The 20,637-nt window shown below is 42.3% G+C and overlaps 1 protein-coding gene across 2 annotated transcripts in view; it reads left to right on the forward strand.

The window, feature by feature from the left end:
• The window catches only part of LOC124046005 (mannosyl-oligosaccharide 1,2-alpha-mannosidase IB), a 140,646-nt gene that overhangs the window by 12,137 nt on the left and 107,872 nt on the right, over positions 1-20,637 (forward strand). For both annotated transcript variants that reach the window (XM_046365896.1, XM_046365906.1), the window contains one exon: positions 20,028-20,289. In XM_046365896.1, coding sequence (XP_046221852.1) covers positions 20,028-20,289 — 262 coding nt within the window. The remainder of the gene's footprint in view (positions 1-20,027; positions 20,290-20,637) is intronic.

The following is a 20,637-nucleotide window of genomic DNA, read 5'->3' on the forward strand; positions in this document are numbered from 1 at the left end:
GAGCCGGTCACGGGTGCACCTCAGCCACGCTCAAGGTACTAAACAATATCATAACTGCCATCGATAAAAGACAGTACTGTGCAGCCGTCTTCATCAACCTTGCCAAGGCTTTCGACTTTGTCAATCACCATATTCTTATCGGCAGACTCGGTAGCCTCGGTTTTTCTGATGACTGTCTTGCCTGGTTCACCAACTACTTTGCAGACAGAGGTCAGTGTGTCAAATCGGAGGGCATGCTGTCCGGTCCTCTGGCAGTCTCTATGAGGGTCCCACAGGGTTCAATTCTCGGGCCGACCCTTTTCTCTGTATATATCAATGATGTTGCTCTTGCTGCGGGCGATTCCCTGATCCACCTCTACGCAGACGACACCATTCTGTATACGTCCGGCCCGTCCTTGGACACTGTGCTATCTAACCTCCAAACGACCTTCAATGCCATACAACACTCCTTCTGTGGCTTCCAACTGCTCTTAAACGCTAGTAAAACCAAATGCATGCTCTTCAACCGTTCGCTGCCTGCACCCGCACGCCCGACTAGCATCACCACCCTGGATGGTTCCAACCTTGAATATGTGGACATCTATAAGTACCTAGGTGTCTGGCTAGACTGCAAACTCTCCTTCCAGACTCATATCAAACATCTCCAATCGAAAATCAAATCTAGAGTCTGCTTTCTATTCCGCAACAAAGCCTCCTTCACTCACGCCGCCAAACTTACCCTAGTAAAACTGACTATCCTACCGATCCTCGACTTCGGCGATGTCATCTACAAAATAGCTTCCAATACTCTACTCAGCAAACTGGATGTAGTTTATCACAGTGCCATCCGTTTTGTTACTAGAGCATCCTATACCACCCACCACTGCGACCTGTATGCTCTAGTCGGCTGGCCCTCGCTACATATTCGTCGCCAGACCCACTGGCTCCAGGTCATCTACAAGTCCATGCTAGGTAAAGCTCCGCCTTATCTCAGTTCACTGGTCACGATGGCACCACCCACCCGTAGCACGTGCTCCAGCAGGTGTATCTCACTGTTTATCCCTAAAGCCAACACCTCATTTGGCCGCCTTTCGTTCCAGTTCTCTGCTGCCTGTGACTGGAACGAATTGCAAAAATCGTTGAAGTTTGAGACTGATCTCCCTCACCAACTTTAAACATCAACTATCTGAGCAGCTAACCGATCGCTGCAGCTGTACATAGTCTATCGGTAAATAGCCCACCCAATTTTACCTACCTCTTCCCCATACTGGTTATATTTATTTACTTTTCTGCTCTTTTGCACACCAGTATCTCTACCTGTACATGACCATCTGATCATTTATCACTCCAGTGTTAATCTGCAAAATTGTAATAATTTGCCTACCTCATGCCTTTTGCACACAATGTATATAGACTCTCTTTTTTTCTGTGTTATTGACTTGTTAATTGTTTACTCCATGTGTAACTCTGTGTTGTCGGTTCACACTGCTATGCTTTATCTTGGCCAGGTCGCAGTTGCAAATGAGAACTTGTTCTCAACTAACCTACCTGGTTAAATAAAGGTGAAAAAAATAAAAAAATAAATTGTGATTCTCATGATTCTATATGTATTGCGATTCGATACTGTGATGTTGTTGCGAATCGATGTTCCAAACATATTGTTCACCATGTGTCTGCTGCAGAAGGACAAGTGAGCCATGAAAACACATTTTGATTTCAAAAGAAGATGGAAGCTATGAAGGAAAAATACTGGAGTTTTTGTGCAGGTAAAGCCAACTAGCACATAAATAATATTGCGATATTGTCAAAACAATAAAAAAAATTACATCCCGATATGTAACCGTATCGTCTTTTTCCCCAACACTAGTTGGCACATATACAGCAGCTGTGGCCTTGCCCTCCAATTCATCTAAATGTAGCATAGCATCTCTGGATCATAGTTAGGGCTGACACTCCTGTCTGCTAATTTATCATAATTAGTGTGATCTCAGGAATCATACCTCTGTTCCGCGCTTCATTCTCTATGTCAGACACACAGTATATGACTTGATACATCTGTAGATTTTTGTGTTTGTATTTTGAGTGGGCCGTTGCACTGAACCATTAATAAAAATAATACACACATACAGTGCTTTCGGAAAGTATTCAGACCCCTTGACTTTTTCCACATTTTGTTACGTTACAGCTTAATCCATTTTAGAATAATTAAAAAAAAACTCCTCAGCAATCTACACACAATACCTCATAATGACAAAGCGGAAATAGTTTTTTAGAAATTATTGCAAATGTATTAAATAAAAAAAAACAATTATTCAGGCCTTTTGCTATGACAATTGAGCTCAGGTGCATCGTGTTTCCATTGATGGTCCTTGACATGTTTCTACAAGTTGATGGGAGTCCACCTGTGGTCAATTCAATTGATTGGACATGATTTGAAAAAGAACACACCTGTCTATGTAAGGTCCTACAGTTGCCAGTGCATGTCGGAGCAAAAACCCAGCCATGAGGTCGACGGAATTGTCTGTAGAGCTCCAAAACAGGATTGTGTTGAGGCACAGATCTGGAAAAGAGTACCAAAAAAATTCTGCAACATTGAAGGCTCCATTCTTAAATAGACGTTTGGAACCACCAAGACTCTTCCTAGAGCTGGCCACCCAGCCAAACTAAGTAATCGGGGGAGAAGGGCCTTAGTCATGGAGTTGACCAAGAACCTGATGGTTACTCTGACAGAGCTCCAGAGTTCCTCTGTGAAGATGGGAGAACCTTCCTGAAGGACAACCATCTCTGCAGCACTCCACCAATCAGGCCTTTATGGTAGAGTGGCCAGACGGAAGCCACTTCACAGTACAAGGCACATGAGTCCGCTTGGAGTTTATTTTATATATATCAGCAAACATTTCTAAAAACCAATTTTTGCATTGCCATTATGGGGTATTGTGTGTAGACTGATGAGGGAAAAAAATATATTTTGGATAAGGTTAACATAACAAAATGTGGAAAAAGTTGAGGGGTCTGAATACTTTCTGAAGGCACTGTAGACACACTTTGACAGTGGTTCCACACATGTGCGCACATACACACACAACTCTCATAAAGCAAAACATATTGGATTGCAGATCTGGTGAAACATCAGTTGATAGTCAGCCAATCACACTGAGTAGGAGGCTAGTGTGTATCTGAACTTCTGAACTGGGCATCTCATCCGCTGGCTCTCAGTATGTAGCTAAACCATGGGCACTGCTGTCTCGTCATACATGGTGAGGCCTACTACTAATAGGCCTGTGCTGCTGCTTCTTCTCTCAAGGGTTTTTCATCATGTGAAATCGGTGTAACCACTAACACCATGCAGAGCGCTGGGAAGGCTTTTGTTTCTTCATAATTTCTATTAACATGCTGTTGTGTTTTTATCAGATCAGCTCCCTATGTCTCATTTCCCCTCTTGTTTAGTCTCTTATCTGCTCCTGTTTTCCCCCATCATGTAGTGCACAGCTGCACCCTCTTAGGCTGTTGGAAAGCTGGCAGCGCTACGTGTTGCTGCATGAGGGGGGCTCACGTTCAGTTGGTTGCATCCATGGTGAAAGACTGTGTCACGTCACAGGGATTTCGCTTTGTGAATACACTGTACCGGGGTCAGTGTTGCTGGCTGTCCATGAATAATATATTCTGTGTGTTTCACTTATGACCCAGAGTCTCTGGCAGGGCCTCTGTTCTTAGGCACTCAGGTCTCTCTACTAGTTTCTGCCACCATGAAATGTTTAGGCAACTTAATGGCCCTTGATGTGGGATTCTTATGGACTTCCTGTAGAGGGTTTTGTGTGTGTCTCTGACCATTACAAGATTGTATTCAAGCTGTAAACAGTGTGTAATACATCCTGATCCTAAATGTTACTGTGTTGTAGCTTGTGACTGTGCTGTTGCCAGCAACAGTTTGTCAATGTCATCACAGAGCTCACCTGCGGCTCTGGCTAATGAAGTCGGAGCTCCACCACTGGGGCCACACTGCACATCTGCCTGGCGAGGAGGAGGGTAGAGACAGACACTGCTGAGAGGGAGCAATGCAAACAAAGCCCTAGAGAACATCACCTTACATGGCTGAGAGGTGTTCTTGGCTATAGAAGAAAGACAACCATAGAAATAAACAACTGAAATATGTCTATGACTAGACTATAATACATGGCTATGAAGACCATGCCTGAAAACAACATGTTTGCCCTAGAGGAAAACATGTCTGAACCGCAAGAAGCCATGCAAGAAGCCATGAATACAGAGCACATGGCTGAAAAGCCGATCAATTTAGTTCAACACACACACACGCCATACTGCAGCAGTCCGACTCCACTGTGAGTGAACCACAGGGCCTGTGGCTGAAACAGTAAATGAAGCTTGGATCGTTTTGTACTCAGTGCACCGTCACACAGCGCTGATTAGCCCAGACCTCCCTAGGGGTGGGGAGAGACAAATGGAGGAGACTCCAGTATCCTGCTCATTACTTACGGGACAACAGTGTCATCCTGCCATGGTGCCAGCCTCTCCCTTAGTAGCGCTGAGTGTGTGTGTGTAAACTAGTCATCAGCGCCTGTTGGAGTATCTCTCACTTTGTCTCTGTTTGTCAGCCTATAGCAGCTCCAGCTCGCTAATGGTGGCAATGTGCGTCCTTGAGAGAAACACTTGTTTGTGTTTGCATGTCTGTCTGGAACACAATGCTTTCTCAAAAACAATGGACGGACGGGGTGGTGGGGTGATGCCATGGCTGGCTGTGCAGCACTTTAGCTTCAGCGCTTGTGGCATAACTGCCATCCAACCGAAAGGAGCTGTAGTCTACACTCCACTATGACTCCTGTCAATTTAGTAAATTAATTCAAACTGAGATTATTTTGTGTGTGTATATATACTGTATGTGGACACCCCTTCAAAGAAGTGGATTCGGCTATTTCAGCCACATCCGTTGCTGACCGGTGTATACAATTTGAGCACACAGCAATGCAATCTCATAGACAAACATTGGCAGTAGAATGGCCTTACTGAAGAGCTCAGTGACTTTGAACATTTCACAGTCATAGGATGCTACCTTTCCAACAAGTCAGTTCGTCAGATTTCTGCCATCCTAGACCATCCCCGGTCAACTGTAATTGTTATTGTAATTGGAAATGTCTAGGAGCAACAATGGCTCAGCTGAGAAGTGGTAGGCCACACAAGCTCACAGAACGGAACTGCCAAGTGCTGAAGCAGTGTAAAAATCATCTGTCCTCGGTTGCAACACTCACTACTGAGTTCCAAACTGCCTCTGGAAGCAGTGTCAGCACAAGAACTGTTCGTCGGGAGCTTCATGAAATGGTTTTCCTTGGCTGAGCAGCAGCACACAAGCCTAATATCACCATGTGCAATGCCAAGCGTCGGCTGGAGTGGTGTAAAGCAGGTAGTGTGACTCTCGCCATTGGACTCTGAAACGGTAAAAACATGTTCTTTGGAGTAATGAATCACATTTCATCTGGCAGACTGACAAACTAATCTGGGTTTGGTGGATGCCAGGAGAACGCTACCTGCCCCAATGTATAGTGCCAACATTGAAGTTTGGTGGAGGAGGAATTATGGTCTGGGGCTGGTTTTCATGGTTCGGGCTAGGCACCCTTAGTTCCAGTGAAGGGAAATCTTAACCCTACAGCCTACAATGACATTATAGACGATTCTGTGCTTCCAACTTTGTGGCAACAGTTTGGGGAAAGCCCTTTCCTTTTTCAGCATGACAATGCCCCTGTGCACAAAGCGAGGTCCATACAGATATGGTTTGTCGAGATTGGTGTGGAAGAGCTTGACTGGCCTGCACAGAGCCCTGACCTCAACACCTTTGTGAATTGGAACGTTGACTGCGAGCCAGGCCTCATCTCCCAACATCGGTCCCTGACCTCACTAATGCTCTTGTGGCTGAATGAAAGCAAGTCCCCGCAGCAATGTTCCTACATCTAGTGGAAAGCCTTCCCAGAAGGGTGGAGGCTGGTATACAGTGTATTCTCAAAGTAGTCAGACCCCTTAACTTTTTCCATATTTGCTAACGTTGCAGCCTTATTCTAAAATGGATTAAATGTGTTTTTTCCCACTCATCAATCTACACACACTACCACACAATGAAAAAAACAGGTTTTTAGAATTGTTTGCAAATGTATACAACAAAAACTGAAATTTCACTTTTTTACATCTCTTTAACAAAGCTTGATCTGGTTTGAGACACTGAAGTGGACTTTGAACAGTGGACATTATGCATTCTGCACCTCTTGGTATTTAGAACGCCCCTCTTCCACCTGCTTGACATTCATGTATTCCTCGCAAAGAGGGGAAACGATTTCAAATGATCGGAGCATGGGCGTGATTTCCAGAGCAAATGACTGATTCTCAAAATAAATAGGATCTGAAACCAGCGACGATGGCTGCAGTTTGAAGACCCCGGCAAAATGAGAGAGCGGGAAAGACGCTGTGAATCAGCTATCAAATCCTCCGAGCCGCCAGATGTAATTAATTCTATGGAACGGGAGACCAATGGATGAAGTCATTTCCATGGGTGTGAGACACCTGGGTGCAGCGGAAGTGTTTCATGGCATTACATTACATTATTCATGTCAACCCCCAAAACAGCATCTCTACATTTGAAAATCCTCTTTCGCTCACACACTCTGTTCCTTCCCCTCTCTCTCTGTGTTGCTTGCTGGTGCTGTCAACACTAGCTAGCTAACCCAGCATGCTGCTGCGCCTTAAATCCCTGTTGTTAATTCCCTTTCCGCTACCTTGTAAATAGTCAGGAGGAAAATTGAGGTGAAAAAAGCGAAGGCTTACCCATTCCCCCCTAATCCTCATCTAAAGAGCATATGCCTGGTCCAGAACTGGAGATGAGTAACTCTAAACCCTCTGTCCATCTGGACTGATGTTATCAGGACCCACACAGATGGAAAGATGGAACACGACCAAACAGAGAGGCGTGGAGAGAGCAGAAAGTAGGAGAGGGTAGTTATTAGGGATACTGGGGTGTTTGTGTGTGTGTGTGTGTGCCAGGTTTAAGGATATGGGGATTGGGGACACAAACTACTTGGCACAAAGGTATGGAGTCAGGGACACACTTATGTTGGATACTGTTTTGTCTAGTAGCGCAATTTTTCCACAGCATTCTAAATTAAATCATTCTCCCAAAACCACTAATTCCTATGATTCACAGCGTTAACTCTGGAAACAATTTTTTGTGAAGAAATGTTAAATACTGTTTTAATAAGGTTGGTACGAACATGTGGAAATCTGTTGCAGCTCAAGTTGATTACAAAACCCACAATGCAATGCTCTCTCTCTGGGCTGGCTGACTGGCAAGCAAGGTTCTATCTAGTAATCGTAGCTACACACAATAATACCATAATCAATATCAGCATGCGAACACGGCCACCTCTAGCCTTTTGGGGGGCCCTAAGCAAGTTTTGTTTGGGGGGCCACCACCTTGTGGCAAAACATTTCATTAGCCCCCCTCTTGAAGTTGGAGAGAAATGTTTGTTTTAAAGTTAATTTCCTGCAATTATACACATTTTGCCATGGGGCAGCAGATAGCCTAGTGGTTAGAGCGTTGGGCCAATAACCAAAAGATTGCTGGATCGAATCCCTGAGCTGACAAGGTAAACATTTGTCGTTCTGCACCTGATCAAGGCAGTTAACCCACTGTTCCCCGGGCGCCGATGACGTGGATGTTGATTAAGGCAGCCCCCCGCACCTCTCTGATTCAGAGGGGTTGGGTTAAATGCGGAGGACACATTTCAGTTGAAGGCATTCAGTTGTACAACTGACTAGGTATCCCCCTTTCCCATATAATTATTGTTTTGTTTTAAAGGCCTAGTGCAGTCAAAATGTGATTTTGTTTTTGTCTTTTATACATCGTTCCACACTGAGGTTGGACTATATTGTAAACTTGATGATAATGCTCTTTTAGTGTAAGAGCTGTTTGAAAAGACCACCTGAAACTTCAGCCTGTTTTTAGAGGGATGGAGTTTTGGCCTTCCATGGTGACATCACCTTGTGGAAAATTAGTTAATAGACCAATAAGAAAGAGGGTTCCAAACCTCTCTGCCAATAACGTCAAGTTTTCCCCTCACCACTTAGACCACTCTAAGACAGTCCAAGTGAAATTCATGCTTGAGAAATTGCTCTCTGCTAAGAAGCTATTTTTTTTTCTCACCATTTTAATTGAAAACATTGACAGTAAGGTACTTAATTATTTGATATTGAGAACTGCTGCATTGGATCTTTTTTTAAAGCAAGTTTTCTACAATTCTACACATTTTGTCATGGGGTGGAGAGATGTTCTTTTCAGTTTTAAAACTAATTTCCAGCAATTCTACAGATTTTGTGGTGACTTATTATGTTAATATGATGTGAGTGAGAATGACTAACAAAATCAATGGGGCACCCCTGGAAGTCAGGGCCCCTTAGCACGTGCCTGGTCGGTATTTGACAAAAGTTACTACAAGTTTAGATAAGTGGCTAGACTAACTTACCAGTCTAAAACATGTTAGATGACATGGCTAATTGAGTGACTGTCAGTGACTGACATAAGAGAGAAACTGCTTGTGCACAACCAAATTTTGAAATCGCACCTGGTGTATTCTACAATTCTTACTCTCAATAGTAATTTGATATCCCGACTGAATTCCAACAACATGCTATTTTATCGTGGCCCCCTAGGGCCCTAAGCAACAGCTTAAGTCGGTGAAAGAATGAGTTGAATAATTTGGTCCACTATACTTTGTCATGACGGTATAGACAGATGGATGTGTTCCAGACAAGTATGCCCATACCATCTATTGGCTGATTGTCAAATCTGGAGTGCAGGTAATTGTTTTAAAAGCGTTAGGGAATAACACATCACATTTCATATCTCCAGTGATGGGAACTTGTAGTGGGTTCGATTCCCGGGACCACCCATACGTAGAATGTATGCACACATGACTGTAAGTCGCTTTGGATAAAAGCGTCTGCTAAATGGCATATATTATTATTATATTATGACGCTTTACAACACGATTTCCTGATTTCACAAATGGATGCCTTAGAAGTTAAATAATAGTTATTTTACTGACTCCTAGAACATAGACTATCACCAAATTGAAAGGGATTTCATGAGTGACATTTCTGGAGTGGATTATCCCTTAAATAGCTTTTTGGGACACATTACATTGTTGACAATAGTAGGGATTGGCAGCTAGCGAATGCTAGACTTCCAACAGGGCCTGTTCTCTTTCTGAAAAGATCCATGTTATCTCATCTCTGGCTCATCTGCTAAACGCTGCAGTGAAAACTCAGGCTCTGTTATATAAAATAAAAAAACTCTTTCCCTGGCTGGCTTTCTTCTCACACAGAATGAGCTCTGATCAAAGCCTAATGGCCATACTGAACAGTACAGTGGTGAAGGCTCTCTGTGGGTAGCTAAGGCAATGAGTCATTCTGCTCCGAGCCCCCCAGACCTCAAGTCTCAGAGAGGCAGAGATCTAATGCTAGCCAGCCCCGGGGAATGAAGGCTCCCTGCTCCTGAAAAAGGTTTGATCCCTGTACCTCAGACACAACCATAAGCCAGTGACCACTACGCCGACATTTAGATGAGATTGTCCCTGTGTGAGTGAGAGAGGGAAATAGAGGATATATGAACAAGTCTTAAATAAACATTGGATGTAGGCTATCATTAATGGCTTCTCTGAAGCTGTGTGAAAAAGCCACAAGCTCCCTGTTAGAGGTCTGCATGGGTATGATTTCTTCTGAGGATCACCACTTTATATGAAGAATGTAAAATGTCAGAATAATAGTAGTGATTTTATTTCTGCTTTTATTTATTTCATCACATTCCCAGTAGGTCAGATGTTTACATACACTCAATTAGTATTTGATAGCATTGCCTTAAATGGTTTAACTTGGGTCAGATGTTTCGGGGAGCCTTCCACAATCTTCCCACAATAAGTTGGGTGAATTTTGGCCCATTCCTCCTGATAGCTGGTGTAAATGAGTCAGGTTTGTAGGCCTCCTTGCTCGTACACCCTTTTTCAGTTCTGCCCACAAATTTTCTATAGGATTGAGGTCAGGACTTTGTGATGGCCACTCCAATACCTTGACTTTGTTGTCCTTAAGCCATTTTGCCACAACTTTAAGTATTCCTCCAAACATAAACGATCGTCATTATGGCCAACTGTTCTATTTTTGTTTCATCAGACCGGAGGACATTTCTCCAAAAAGTACGATCTTTGTCTCCATGTGCAGTTGCAAACCGTAGTTTTTTATGGTGGTTTTGGAGCAGTGGTTTCTTCCTTGCTGAGCAGCCTTTTAGGTTATGTCGATATAGTACTCGTTTTACTGTGGATATAGATACTTTGTACCTGTTTCCTCCAGCATGGTCCCATGGTGTTTATACTTGCGTATATTATTGTTTGTACAGATGAACTTGGTACCTTCAGGCGTTTGGGAATTGCTCCCAAGGATGAACCAGACTTGTGGAGGTCTACAATTCTTTTCTATCAGAAGCTTCTAAAGCCATGACATCATTTTCTGAAATTTTCCAAGCTGTTTAAAGGCCCAGTCAACTTAGTGTATGTAAACTTCTGACCCACTGGAATTGTGATACAGTTAATTATAAGTGAAATAATCTGTCTGTAAACAATTGTTGGAAAAATAACTTATGTAAATGTCCTAACCGACGTGCCAGAACTATAGTTTGTTGAAAAGACATTTGTGGAGTGGTTGAAAAACAAGTTTTAATGACTCCAACCTAAGTGTAGGTAAACTTCTGACTTCAACTGTATTTGTTTCTTGATACATTTTGAACTTAAAATGTTTTTTTTTTTGTCCGCTGTAAACATGACAGACGAAAGCAGCGCAATTGAAGTTGCGCTCGCATTGGTGAATTCATCAGGCTGCAATTTGATAAAGTATCTGTTGTCTCATTTTATACTCTCTTGTGTGTCATATTTGGCCCGCTGGCCTTGTTTGACACGTGCGCTAGCTTATTAGCCACGTTATGACTGACTGACTTGTGAGCAATGCTCCTGCTAGTTTGATTGTATTGACATTCCCAGTTGTCCATTTTGTTCAAAATATTGAGTAATTGAAACTGAAACATTGCATCCCGAATGGGTGGAGGCAGCAAACATGAATATGCAAGGCCAGCTGTGATTTACAACCCGAAAACAATATTTTGTGACTATCAAGAAATGTATTGGTGAATTATATTTATCATGCATTGAACTGCATCCATCTATTTTGCCAAAAATGCATTACTGTATGTTATGGAATTGAGTCATATAGAACCTATTTTTAAAACCTCTGAGTAGTTTTTTAAGCATAAACTGGGAATTTATATTTTTTTAAACTTATGAATGTCTCTATTTCATATCTGCAAAGTAGTTAACGCTGTCAGTTCAACTTTAAGCCTTGGTATGATAGAGGCATCATAGAAGTCCATCTCTTTTCCAAAGGTTAATTTCTTTATTTGAATGAACTACAGTCCATGTACAGTGCCTTCGGAAAGTATTCAGACCCATTACATTACAGCCTTATGTTAAAATTGAGAAATTAATAAAAAATCTACTTTCTACACACTATACCTCATACTGACAAAGTGAAAACATGTTTTCAGAAATGTTTGAAAATGTATTTAAAAATAAACAGAAATACCTTATTTTCATAAGTATTCAGAACCTTTGCTTTGAGACCTGAAATTGAGCTACAGTGCATCCTGTTTCCATTGATCATGCTCACACACCTGTCTATATAAGGTCCCACAGTTGACAGTGCATGTCAGAGCAAAAACCAAGACATGAGGTCGAAGGAATTGTCCGTAGAGCCCAGAGACAGGATTGTGTCGAGACACAGATCTGGGGTAGGGTACCAAAAAATGTCTGCAGCATCGAAGGTCCCCAGGAACACATTGGCCTCCATTCTTAAATGGAAGAAGTTTGGAATAGACCAAGCGAAAAGGTTACTCCGGGATGCCTACCTTCTCGGCAGAGCTGGAATGAAAAAGCCATATCTCAGACTGGCCAATAAAAATAAAAGATTAATATGAGATAAGGCACACCGGACAGAGGAACTCTGCCTAGAAGGCCAGCATCCCGGAGTCGCCTCTTCACTGTTGACGGTGAGACTGGTGTTTTGCAGGTACTATTTAATGAAGCTGCCAGTTGAGGACTTGTGAGGCGTCTGTTTCTCAAACGAAACACTAATGTACTTGTCCTTTGGCTCAGTTGTGCACCAGGGCCTCTCACTCTTTCTATTCTGGTTAGAGCCAGTTTGTGCTGTTCTGGGAAGGGAGGAGTACACAGTGTTGTACGAGATCTTCAGTTTCTTCTCAATTTCTCACATGGAATAGCTTTAATTTCTCAGAACAAGAGTAGACTGACGAGTTTCAGAAGAAAGTTAATTGTTTCCTTGCAATTTTGAGCCTGTAATTGAACCCACAAATGCTGATGTTCCAGATACTCAACTAGTCTAAAGAAGGCCAGTTGTATTGCTTTTTTAATCAGGACAACAGTTTTCAGCTGTGCTAACATAACTGCAAAAGGGTTTTCTAATGATCAATTAGCCTTTTTAAAATGATAAACGTGGATTAGCTAGCACAACGTGCCATTGGAACACAGGAGTGATGGTTGTTGATAATGGGCCTCTGTAGATATTCCATAAAAAATCTGCCATTTAGCGCTACAAGAGTAATTTCAACATTAACAATGTCTACATTGTATTTCTGATCAATTTGATATTTTAATGGACCAAAAATGTGCCTTTCTTTCAAAAACAAGGACATTTCTAAGTGACCCAAACTTTTAAATGGTAGTCTATGTAAATTTTATATTTTTTTATTTTTTTATTTTATACAATTTTGCAAAAATGTCTAAACCTGTTTTTGCTTTCATTATGGGGTATTTTGTGTAGATTTGATGGGGGACAATAAACAATTTTATAAATTTTATAATAAGGCTGTAACATAACAAAAAAAGTCAAGGAATTTGAATAAATTCTGAAGACACTGTACATCTCATTCTCAGATTTCTTAAATTTTTTACAGATAAGACATCTTGTATTTACCAAACAACATGATTTGAATATGCTAAAAGACTCATATTGATTTCCTTCTGAGGAATATGAATAGGAAGATACAATTTAGAAGTTCATTTTATGTCTGCCTTGATTTCTTCCCAGATAACACTAATAATCTCTGTGTCAAATATGGAGCAAACTTGGGGGGGTATTACAAATTAGGAAGGGGAAAATATCTGTGATACTCGTCATTGGTGCTCATACAATCTGAAACATAAAATGTTGCAATTTAAGATTCTACATAGAGTATATTATACCCCTGTACGTGCATAAAATGTATACAGGAATGTCCTACCTATGCTGGAGATGTAAGAAACAAAAGGGGACTATTTTCCATATGTTGTGGGCCTGTCCAGAGTAATCTAATTATTGGGACGGCGTAATATTGTTTAGATCTCAGTGTATATCAATCAACTTTACCAGGGCAATAAAAGTTTAGTTGACTTCTATCAACAGAAGTGTAATTTAGCCCTTATATCGGCAAAGAAATGTATTGCTCTGCATTGGGAGTCACCCGATTCTCTAACAGTTGCCCATAGGTTTGTGTAATTATCGTGCTAGATAGTGTGCGTTATAATATAATCTAATATTTTTATGCATGTGGGCAGAATACCTGGAATATGTTCAACGTAAAGGGTTTAATGTATGAATTTGTACAGTCCCTAAAATAACTAAATGCTTACTGACTAACAATCTTTGTGGAAGGGTGCCTCCGGGTCTGGCCCTTGTGGCCCCGGGTGCTTGGTCCCTCCCGGCTCTAGCACACCAGATCCAACTAGCCATTTAACTAGCAAACCTTGGATCTGAGTGGTCTGTTGTGCTGCTGTCAGGATGGATCGGTATGTGGAGTGGCCTAGGGGCGCCAGGGCCGGTGTGAGAGGCACCGTCTCAGACTATTAAATAACTCTGCAGGTGAGGAAATAAGACAGATGGAGCTACTTAGGAAAAGCTCATGATAAATTAATTGAAATGTCTAGGCCAATAAGTATACTTCAACAACCTAATGTAGGCCAATAAGTGCAAATACCAATGTTTGAGTAATTGTACTTCTATTTTATTATAATTATTTGTTTTGTTTGTTTTTGCTTGGTTTCTTGTGTTGTTATTTATGTTCATGACTTGCTTGGTATGATTTGTCTGCTGCTTTCCCATCCATAGGATAGAGATGTGAGGGTGGGTGGGGTTGAGGGGGAGAGGGTAGATGGGGAAATTGGGGTGAGGTTAAAAGTGGCTTGATGGGCAAGAAAAAACAATACATCCTGTAGGATGAATTACTGTTCAATTGTATTATATGTCATCGTAAAAAAATTAATAAATAAAAAAGATGATGAAATGCCATTGGAAGAGGCTAATGAAAGCAGGAAGTGATTATGACTGGAGGCACTAATCAGTAAGGTGGATGTGATTGCTCTGGTCTGATGAAGGAAACATGCAGGTTAGGCAGGGCGCTTGATTGCTTGGGCCTGGGCTCACGTCTTTGTCAAGATAAATGAGTCAGGCAGATGTTGACATGCTCTTAATTGAGTGTTTGACATTATGAGCCTCTCATGAAATCACTGTGACGCTAGAGTGACTCAGAATGGCTCCGAGGAGGAGAGAGCGAGGGATGAGGGAGTGAGCACAAGAAAGGGCTAGGTTCAGGCAGATTAATGGGTGAATCCATTACCACAAGAGTATTTGTGCACCCATTAGGCCCGGTGCTGTGTAGTAATGTTTCCTGTCGTCATCCTGGCCTTTCCCTCTCACAGGTCCTCCTCTGAAGCCATTAGAGCACATTGGGGGGGCTGAAAACACACTCTCATTTCACACTGCTTGCCATGTCACACACACACACACAGTGTTTCCCTTTGCCGGTAATTGCCAGCTTTTGGCTAATAACAAAAAAAAGCTGATTAATAAAATTGTTGCCGGCCAAATTGACCGGGAGAAAAAACAATCCCATTGCAAAATAATGCTTTTTATTTATTTGATGGAAATACATTTGACCGTCATGCTTTTCGGTCTATAAGTTAATTTGCTAAATTGAGTGGAATTAAATTGGTGCGTGTGTATTTTTTAGTTAGTCATCATGTTTATCTTATTTATCACATGTGCACAGCATATTTTGAGCGGACTATCACTTGTCAGACCGCGCTAGAGATGCTGCTGCATCTCCTCAACTTGTTGCTACTGGAGTGAAACGTGCTTTTATAAGCTCAGTCATTGTGCAACAATTCTAACAAAGCGCATGTTAAAAACAATTTTTATGGCCACGATTTAAAAAGCGCTACTGTTTTTATTTCTCTGGTAATTGAATCCCGCCTCCCATTTGCCATTAAAGTGCATAGGCAGCGGTAGGTAGGCTATCAGTGCATCACCCACCACTTTGCAATGTGACCTGAAGGCAGTATGCATTTTGAAAACATACTTAATTGTACACGTACTTAACATTTTAACATATTGTGAGGCATGTCTTAACTTGCTTCAAAGTAGCCTAGGCAAAATCCAACCATAGAAACATGGTGGCAATTATTTTATAAAGACTTCCTCATATGCTGCTGATACCAGCATTTCTCTCTTGTTCTATTGGTTTTCTTATCAACTTTATTTCATTGTCCAGAAGCCAAACGCACAATCCTAGTCCTATTAGCAACCCATCCTAGTTGTTGCATCTTTAGATTCCCCCTCTAAGTTTCTAACAGAGATGTTGATCTCTGTCACATATGGAACTGCTCTCATTAGATGTGCTGTTTAGCACAGTGTTTTCCCACAAATTGCATTTTGGCAAAAGTTTGGAAATCACATTTTATTGGCTACTTCATTACAGGAGTTGCATGTTCTGTTAAGATGAATTACCATAATCTAAAAGTGATTTCTGCAATTCTGAGCACTGTGGGTGAACGCCCTAATGGGTTTACACCAATTCATATGGGTCTGGTAAGTTTCTCAAATGGCCGGTAAATTAAAATCTTCCCGGTCACGTTGTCAGTGGCACATTGTCCTAACGTAAAACCCTGTAAACCCTCATGACCGCAATAGTCAGTCAGTGAACATATCACACTAAATAGCACATAAATATCATATAGGAGTATATGTTTGTGAGGATGTACTCATAAATGCATAGGACTCCAGCCCTCCGGTGGGATAGAACTGCCAGGACGGTGTCTTTATCTGGACTGAGTCAGATCTAACCACACACAGTGTAAACACATTTCCTATCAATTAAAGTCTGCAGATAGACACACACACCGACATGAAAATGTATTCATGTTTTGAGTTGAGCGTTATGTAAGTAGTGTGGAGCTGTTATTTTGGTCCTGAAGAGTGGATCGGCACACATTAGGGAACTGTATGGTAATGAAACACAACAGATCTTCACTGTGTCTATTCTGGCAGCCAGTTTACTCTTAAAGAAGGGTAATTAGTATAAAATGCCTGTCTGTCTTGGTGAATTAGTGGCTGCGGTGAAATGGCTCATATCTGTGCTACAGTAGGTGATCCCTAACCCCCCTTCCCCCAATGGTCTCTTCCATTCTCCTCTCCCATCTTTTCTTCTAGCTCTTCATTGTGCAGCTGTCTCTCCTCTGCCAGCCTGAGGGCTCATCTTGAGTGAAGTGAGCTGTAATGGCAGATGTCATCAACACACGTCTCCATTCCCACAGTATCCACCTGACCCTTTTTTTAGCTCTCTGTAATCTCTATGTTGCTCCCTTCTTCTTTTTCCTCTTTTCTCTTTGCCCTGCATTTTTATACTTTTTTCACTGTATCCCTGGGTCTGTTAGTCTCTTGCTCCCTCCTGCCTGCCTGCCGTGGGGTCAGGTTGTACTTTGTATTGCAGCTGCTAAAATGGATGGCTTTTAGTGTTCTGTCCTCTCCCTTTCTCTCACACACGTCCCCTGCTCTCAGTCAGGGTTCGGCCCTCAGTTTCTCAGCCAGCATCTCCAGGGCCCCACAGCTGAGTCCACACACACATTAGACATCTTGTCCCCTCGCGCAGGTCATGTGGAATGACAATATTTCACTTCTCTTTTCTCTTTTGTATTAGAAAGCTGTCTCCTGCCTCTTGTTGTTGGGTCATTCTATATGATTTCAATCACTTTCTGACTGCACCACTTTTGATTTTAGAATTCAAATAGTGTATTCGGAAAGTATTTCAGACCCCTTGACTTTTTCCATATTTTGTTGCGTTACAGCCTTATTCTAAAATTGATTAAATTGTTGTTTTCCCCTCGTCAATCTACACACAATACCCGATAATGACCAAGCAAAAACAGGTTTTTATAAATGTTTTCCAATGTGTTAAAAGTAAAAAAGTGAAATATCACATTTACATAAGAATTCAGACCCTTTACTCAGTACTTTGTTGAAGCACTTTAGCAGCGATTACAGCCTAGAGTCTTCTTGTGTATGATGCTACAAGGCACACCTGTATTTGGGGAGTTTCTCTCATTCTTCTCTGCAGTTCCTCTCAAGCTCTGTCAGGTTGGATGGGGAGCATCGCTGCACAACTATTTTCAGGTCTCTCCAGAGATGTTAGATGGGATTCAAGTCTGGGCTCTGGCTGGGCCGTTTAAGGAGATTCAGAGACTTGTCCCGAAGCCATTCCTATGCTGTCTTGGCTGTGTGCTTAAGGTCGTTGCCCTGTTGGAAAGTGAACCTATGCCCCAGTCTGAGGTCCTGAGCGCTCTGGAGCAGGTTTTTATCAAGGATCTCTCTGTACTTTGCTCCGTTTATCTCTCCCTCAATCCTGATTAGTCTCCCAGTCCCTGCCTCTGAAAAACATCCCCACAGCATGAAGCTGCCACCACCATGCTTCACCGTAGGGATGGTGCCAGGTTTCCTCCAGGCGTGACGCTTGGCATTCAGCCAAAGAGTTCAATCTTGGTTTCATCAGACCAGAGAATCTGTTTTTTTCATGGTTTGAGAGTCCTTTAGGTGCCTTTTGGCAAACTCCAATTGGGCTGTCATGTGTATTTTACTGAGGAGTGGCATCCATCTGGCAACTCCACCATAAAGCCCTGATTGGTGTAGTGCCGCAGAGATGGTTGTCCTTCTCCCATCTGTACAGAGGAACTCTGGAGCTCTGTCCGTGACCATCAGGTTCTTGGTCACCTCCCTGACAAAGGCCCTTCTCCCCGATTCCTCAGTTTGGCTGGGTGGCCAGCTCTAGGAAGACTCTTGGTGGTTCCAAACTTCTTCCAAGTAAGAATGATGGAGGCCATTGTGTTCTTGGGGACCTTTATTGCTGCAAACATTTTTTGGTACCCTTCCTCGACACAATCCTGTCTTGGAACTCTACGGACAATTCCTTCAACCTCATAGCTTGATTTTTGCTCTGACATGCACTGTCAACAGTGGGACCTTATATAGACAGGTGTGGCTTTCCAAATCATGCCCAATCAAGTTGTAGAAACATCTCAAGGATGATCAATGGAAACAAGGTGCACCTGAGCTCAATTTTGAGTTTCACAGCAAAGGGTCTGAACACTTATTTAAATAATAAACATTTTTTAAGTATAAAAAAAAAATGTATACGTTTGCAAAAATGTCAAACTGTATTCGCTATGTCATTATGGGGTATTGTGTGTGGATTGATTAGGGATTTGTTTTTAAATTCCATTTTAGAATGATGGCTGTAACATAACAAAATGCATTGTAGAACATCCCTGTTTTATAGGCTCCAACAATGGTATATTATAGAACAGCAAGAGGACAGGATTGAAAGAGGAACATATATTGTCGACAGTGCAGCTGCTTCTATGTCCTGAAGTAGGCCTTGCAGGCAAAGTGTTGATGGTAAAATGTCTCCTTTTGATCCTTTTGTGTATTTACTTTTCCACAGTACATGGCTCCAGGGAATATCCTAAGCCTTGACCATTTAGCCTAAATCTTTACTTAACTTCTTATGGGGCAGGTAGGTGGGACGGTAGCGTCAATAAAGCTTAACTTCTTGTTAATCCAGCCGCTGTGTCAGATTTCAAAAAGGCTTTACAGCGAAAGCACACCATGCGATTATCTGACAGTGCCCCGCATACAAAAACATGAAAAACATTTTTCAACCAGGCAGGTTTGACACAAGTCAGAAATAGCGATATAATAAATGCCTTACCTCTGAAGATCTTGTCTGTTGGCACTCCAAAAGGTCCCAGTTACATCACAAATGGTCCTTTTGTTCGATAAAGTCCTTCTTTATATCCATAAAAACATCAGTTTAGCTGGCGCGCTTCATTCAATAATCCACCGGTTTCCCTCCTTCAAAATGCATACAAAATGAATCCCAAATGTTACCAATACACTTATCCAAACAAGTCAAAAAACATTTATAATCAAATTTCCGGTACCCTAATACGTAAATAAACAATACAATTTAAGACGGAGAATAGTATCTTCATTACCGGAGATAAATAACAAAGAACGAGCATGGAAACACTACAGCCAAAATGGAAGCCACTTAGAAAAACTACAAATTCTAGCTCATTTTTTCCAAAAACCAGCCTGAAACTCTTTCTAAAGACTGTTGACATCTAGTGGAAGCCCTAGGAACTGCAATCTGGGAGGACTTCATGTACTCATAATAAACATGAAAGCCATTAGAAACAGTGGTAGGCTGAAATTATTTGTTGTTGTTTGATGGTTTGTCCTCGGGGTTTCGGCTGCCATATCAGTTCTGTTAAACTCAGACATTATTTTAACAATTTCAGAAACTTTAGGGTGTTTTCTATCCAAATCTACCAATTATATGCATATCCTAGTAACAGGCAGTTTACTTTGGGCACACCTTTCAGCCGGACGTGAAAATACTGCCCCCTACCTAAGAAAGGTTAACTTTACCATTGTATGACAATGTTTGAATCTTACTGTTTTGTGCCCACTTCCTGCTGTACCTTTTAGGTGCCCACTTCCTGTCTGAGGTTATTCACTTCCTGGTTATGTTGTAACCTGTGTGCTGACTTCCTGTTGTGCCCCTTTAGGGAGGAGGAGGAGAGCCTGCGCGATAAGATTCGTGTGGACCACGAGCGTGCGCTGCAGGAAGCCAAGGAGAAGCTGAGGAAGTCCCGGGACGAGCTGCGGGCTGAGATCCAGACAGAAAAGAGCAAGGTGGTGGAGGACCTAAAGAAGAAGAAGGAGGTGCCCAAGCCCCTGCCCCCTGTCCCCATGCCCAAGGTGGTGGGGGTCAATGATGGAGACCCCGTGGAGCCTGACGTCAAGGAAAAACGAGACAAGATCAGAGAGGTGAGGCAGAAGGAGGGAGAAGGGGTGGGGTTGGGGGGTGTGGATGAGTGTGTGTGTGTGCCGGTGTGCGTGTCCTTATCTTCGTCTTTTGTCTGTCCCTATGTCACGGTCTTCTCTGTGTGAAAGGGAGATCTAGGAGACAGAGATGTGTCTGATAGTTCAGATGCTCTTTCTGCGATGCTGAGTAGGGACCGACACACAAACAGCCAACCTGAGACCGTTTTCCCCCATCCGTCCATTCTTCCAGATAATTACCTCTATCATGCCTTTCTGAATGCCACTTAGTCAGAACACTTACTGCGGCACGAGGCAAGCCCATTTGCTCTAAAACTTGCTTTTGTCTCCCAA

The sequence above is a fragment of the Oncorhynchus gorbuscha genome, linkage group LG01, assembly GCF_021184085.1.
Source record: "Oncorhynchus gorbuscha isolate QuinsamMale2020 ecotype Even-year linkage group LG01, OgorEven_v1.0, whole genome shotgun sequence".
Lineage (NCBI taxonomy): Eukaryota > Metazoa > Chordata > Actinopteri > Salmoniformes > Salmonidae > Oncorhynchus > Oncorhynchus gorbuscha.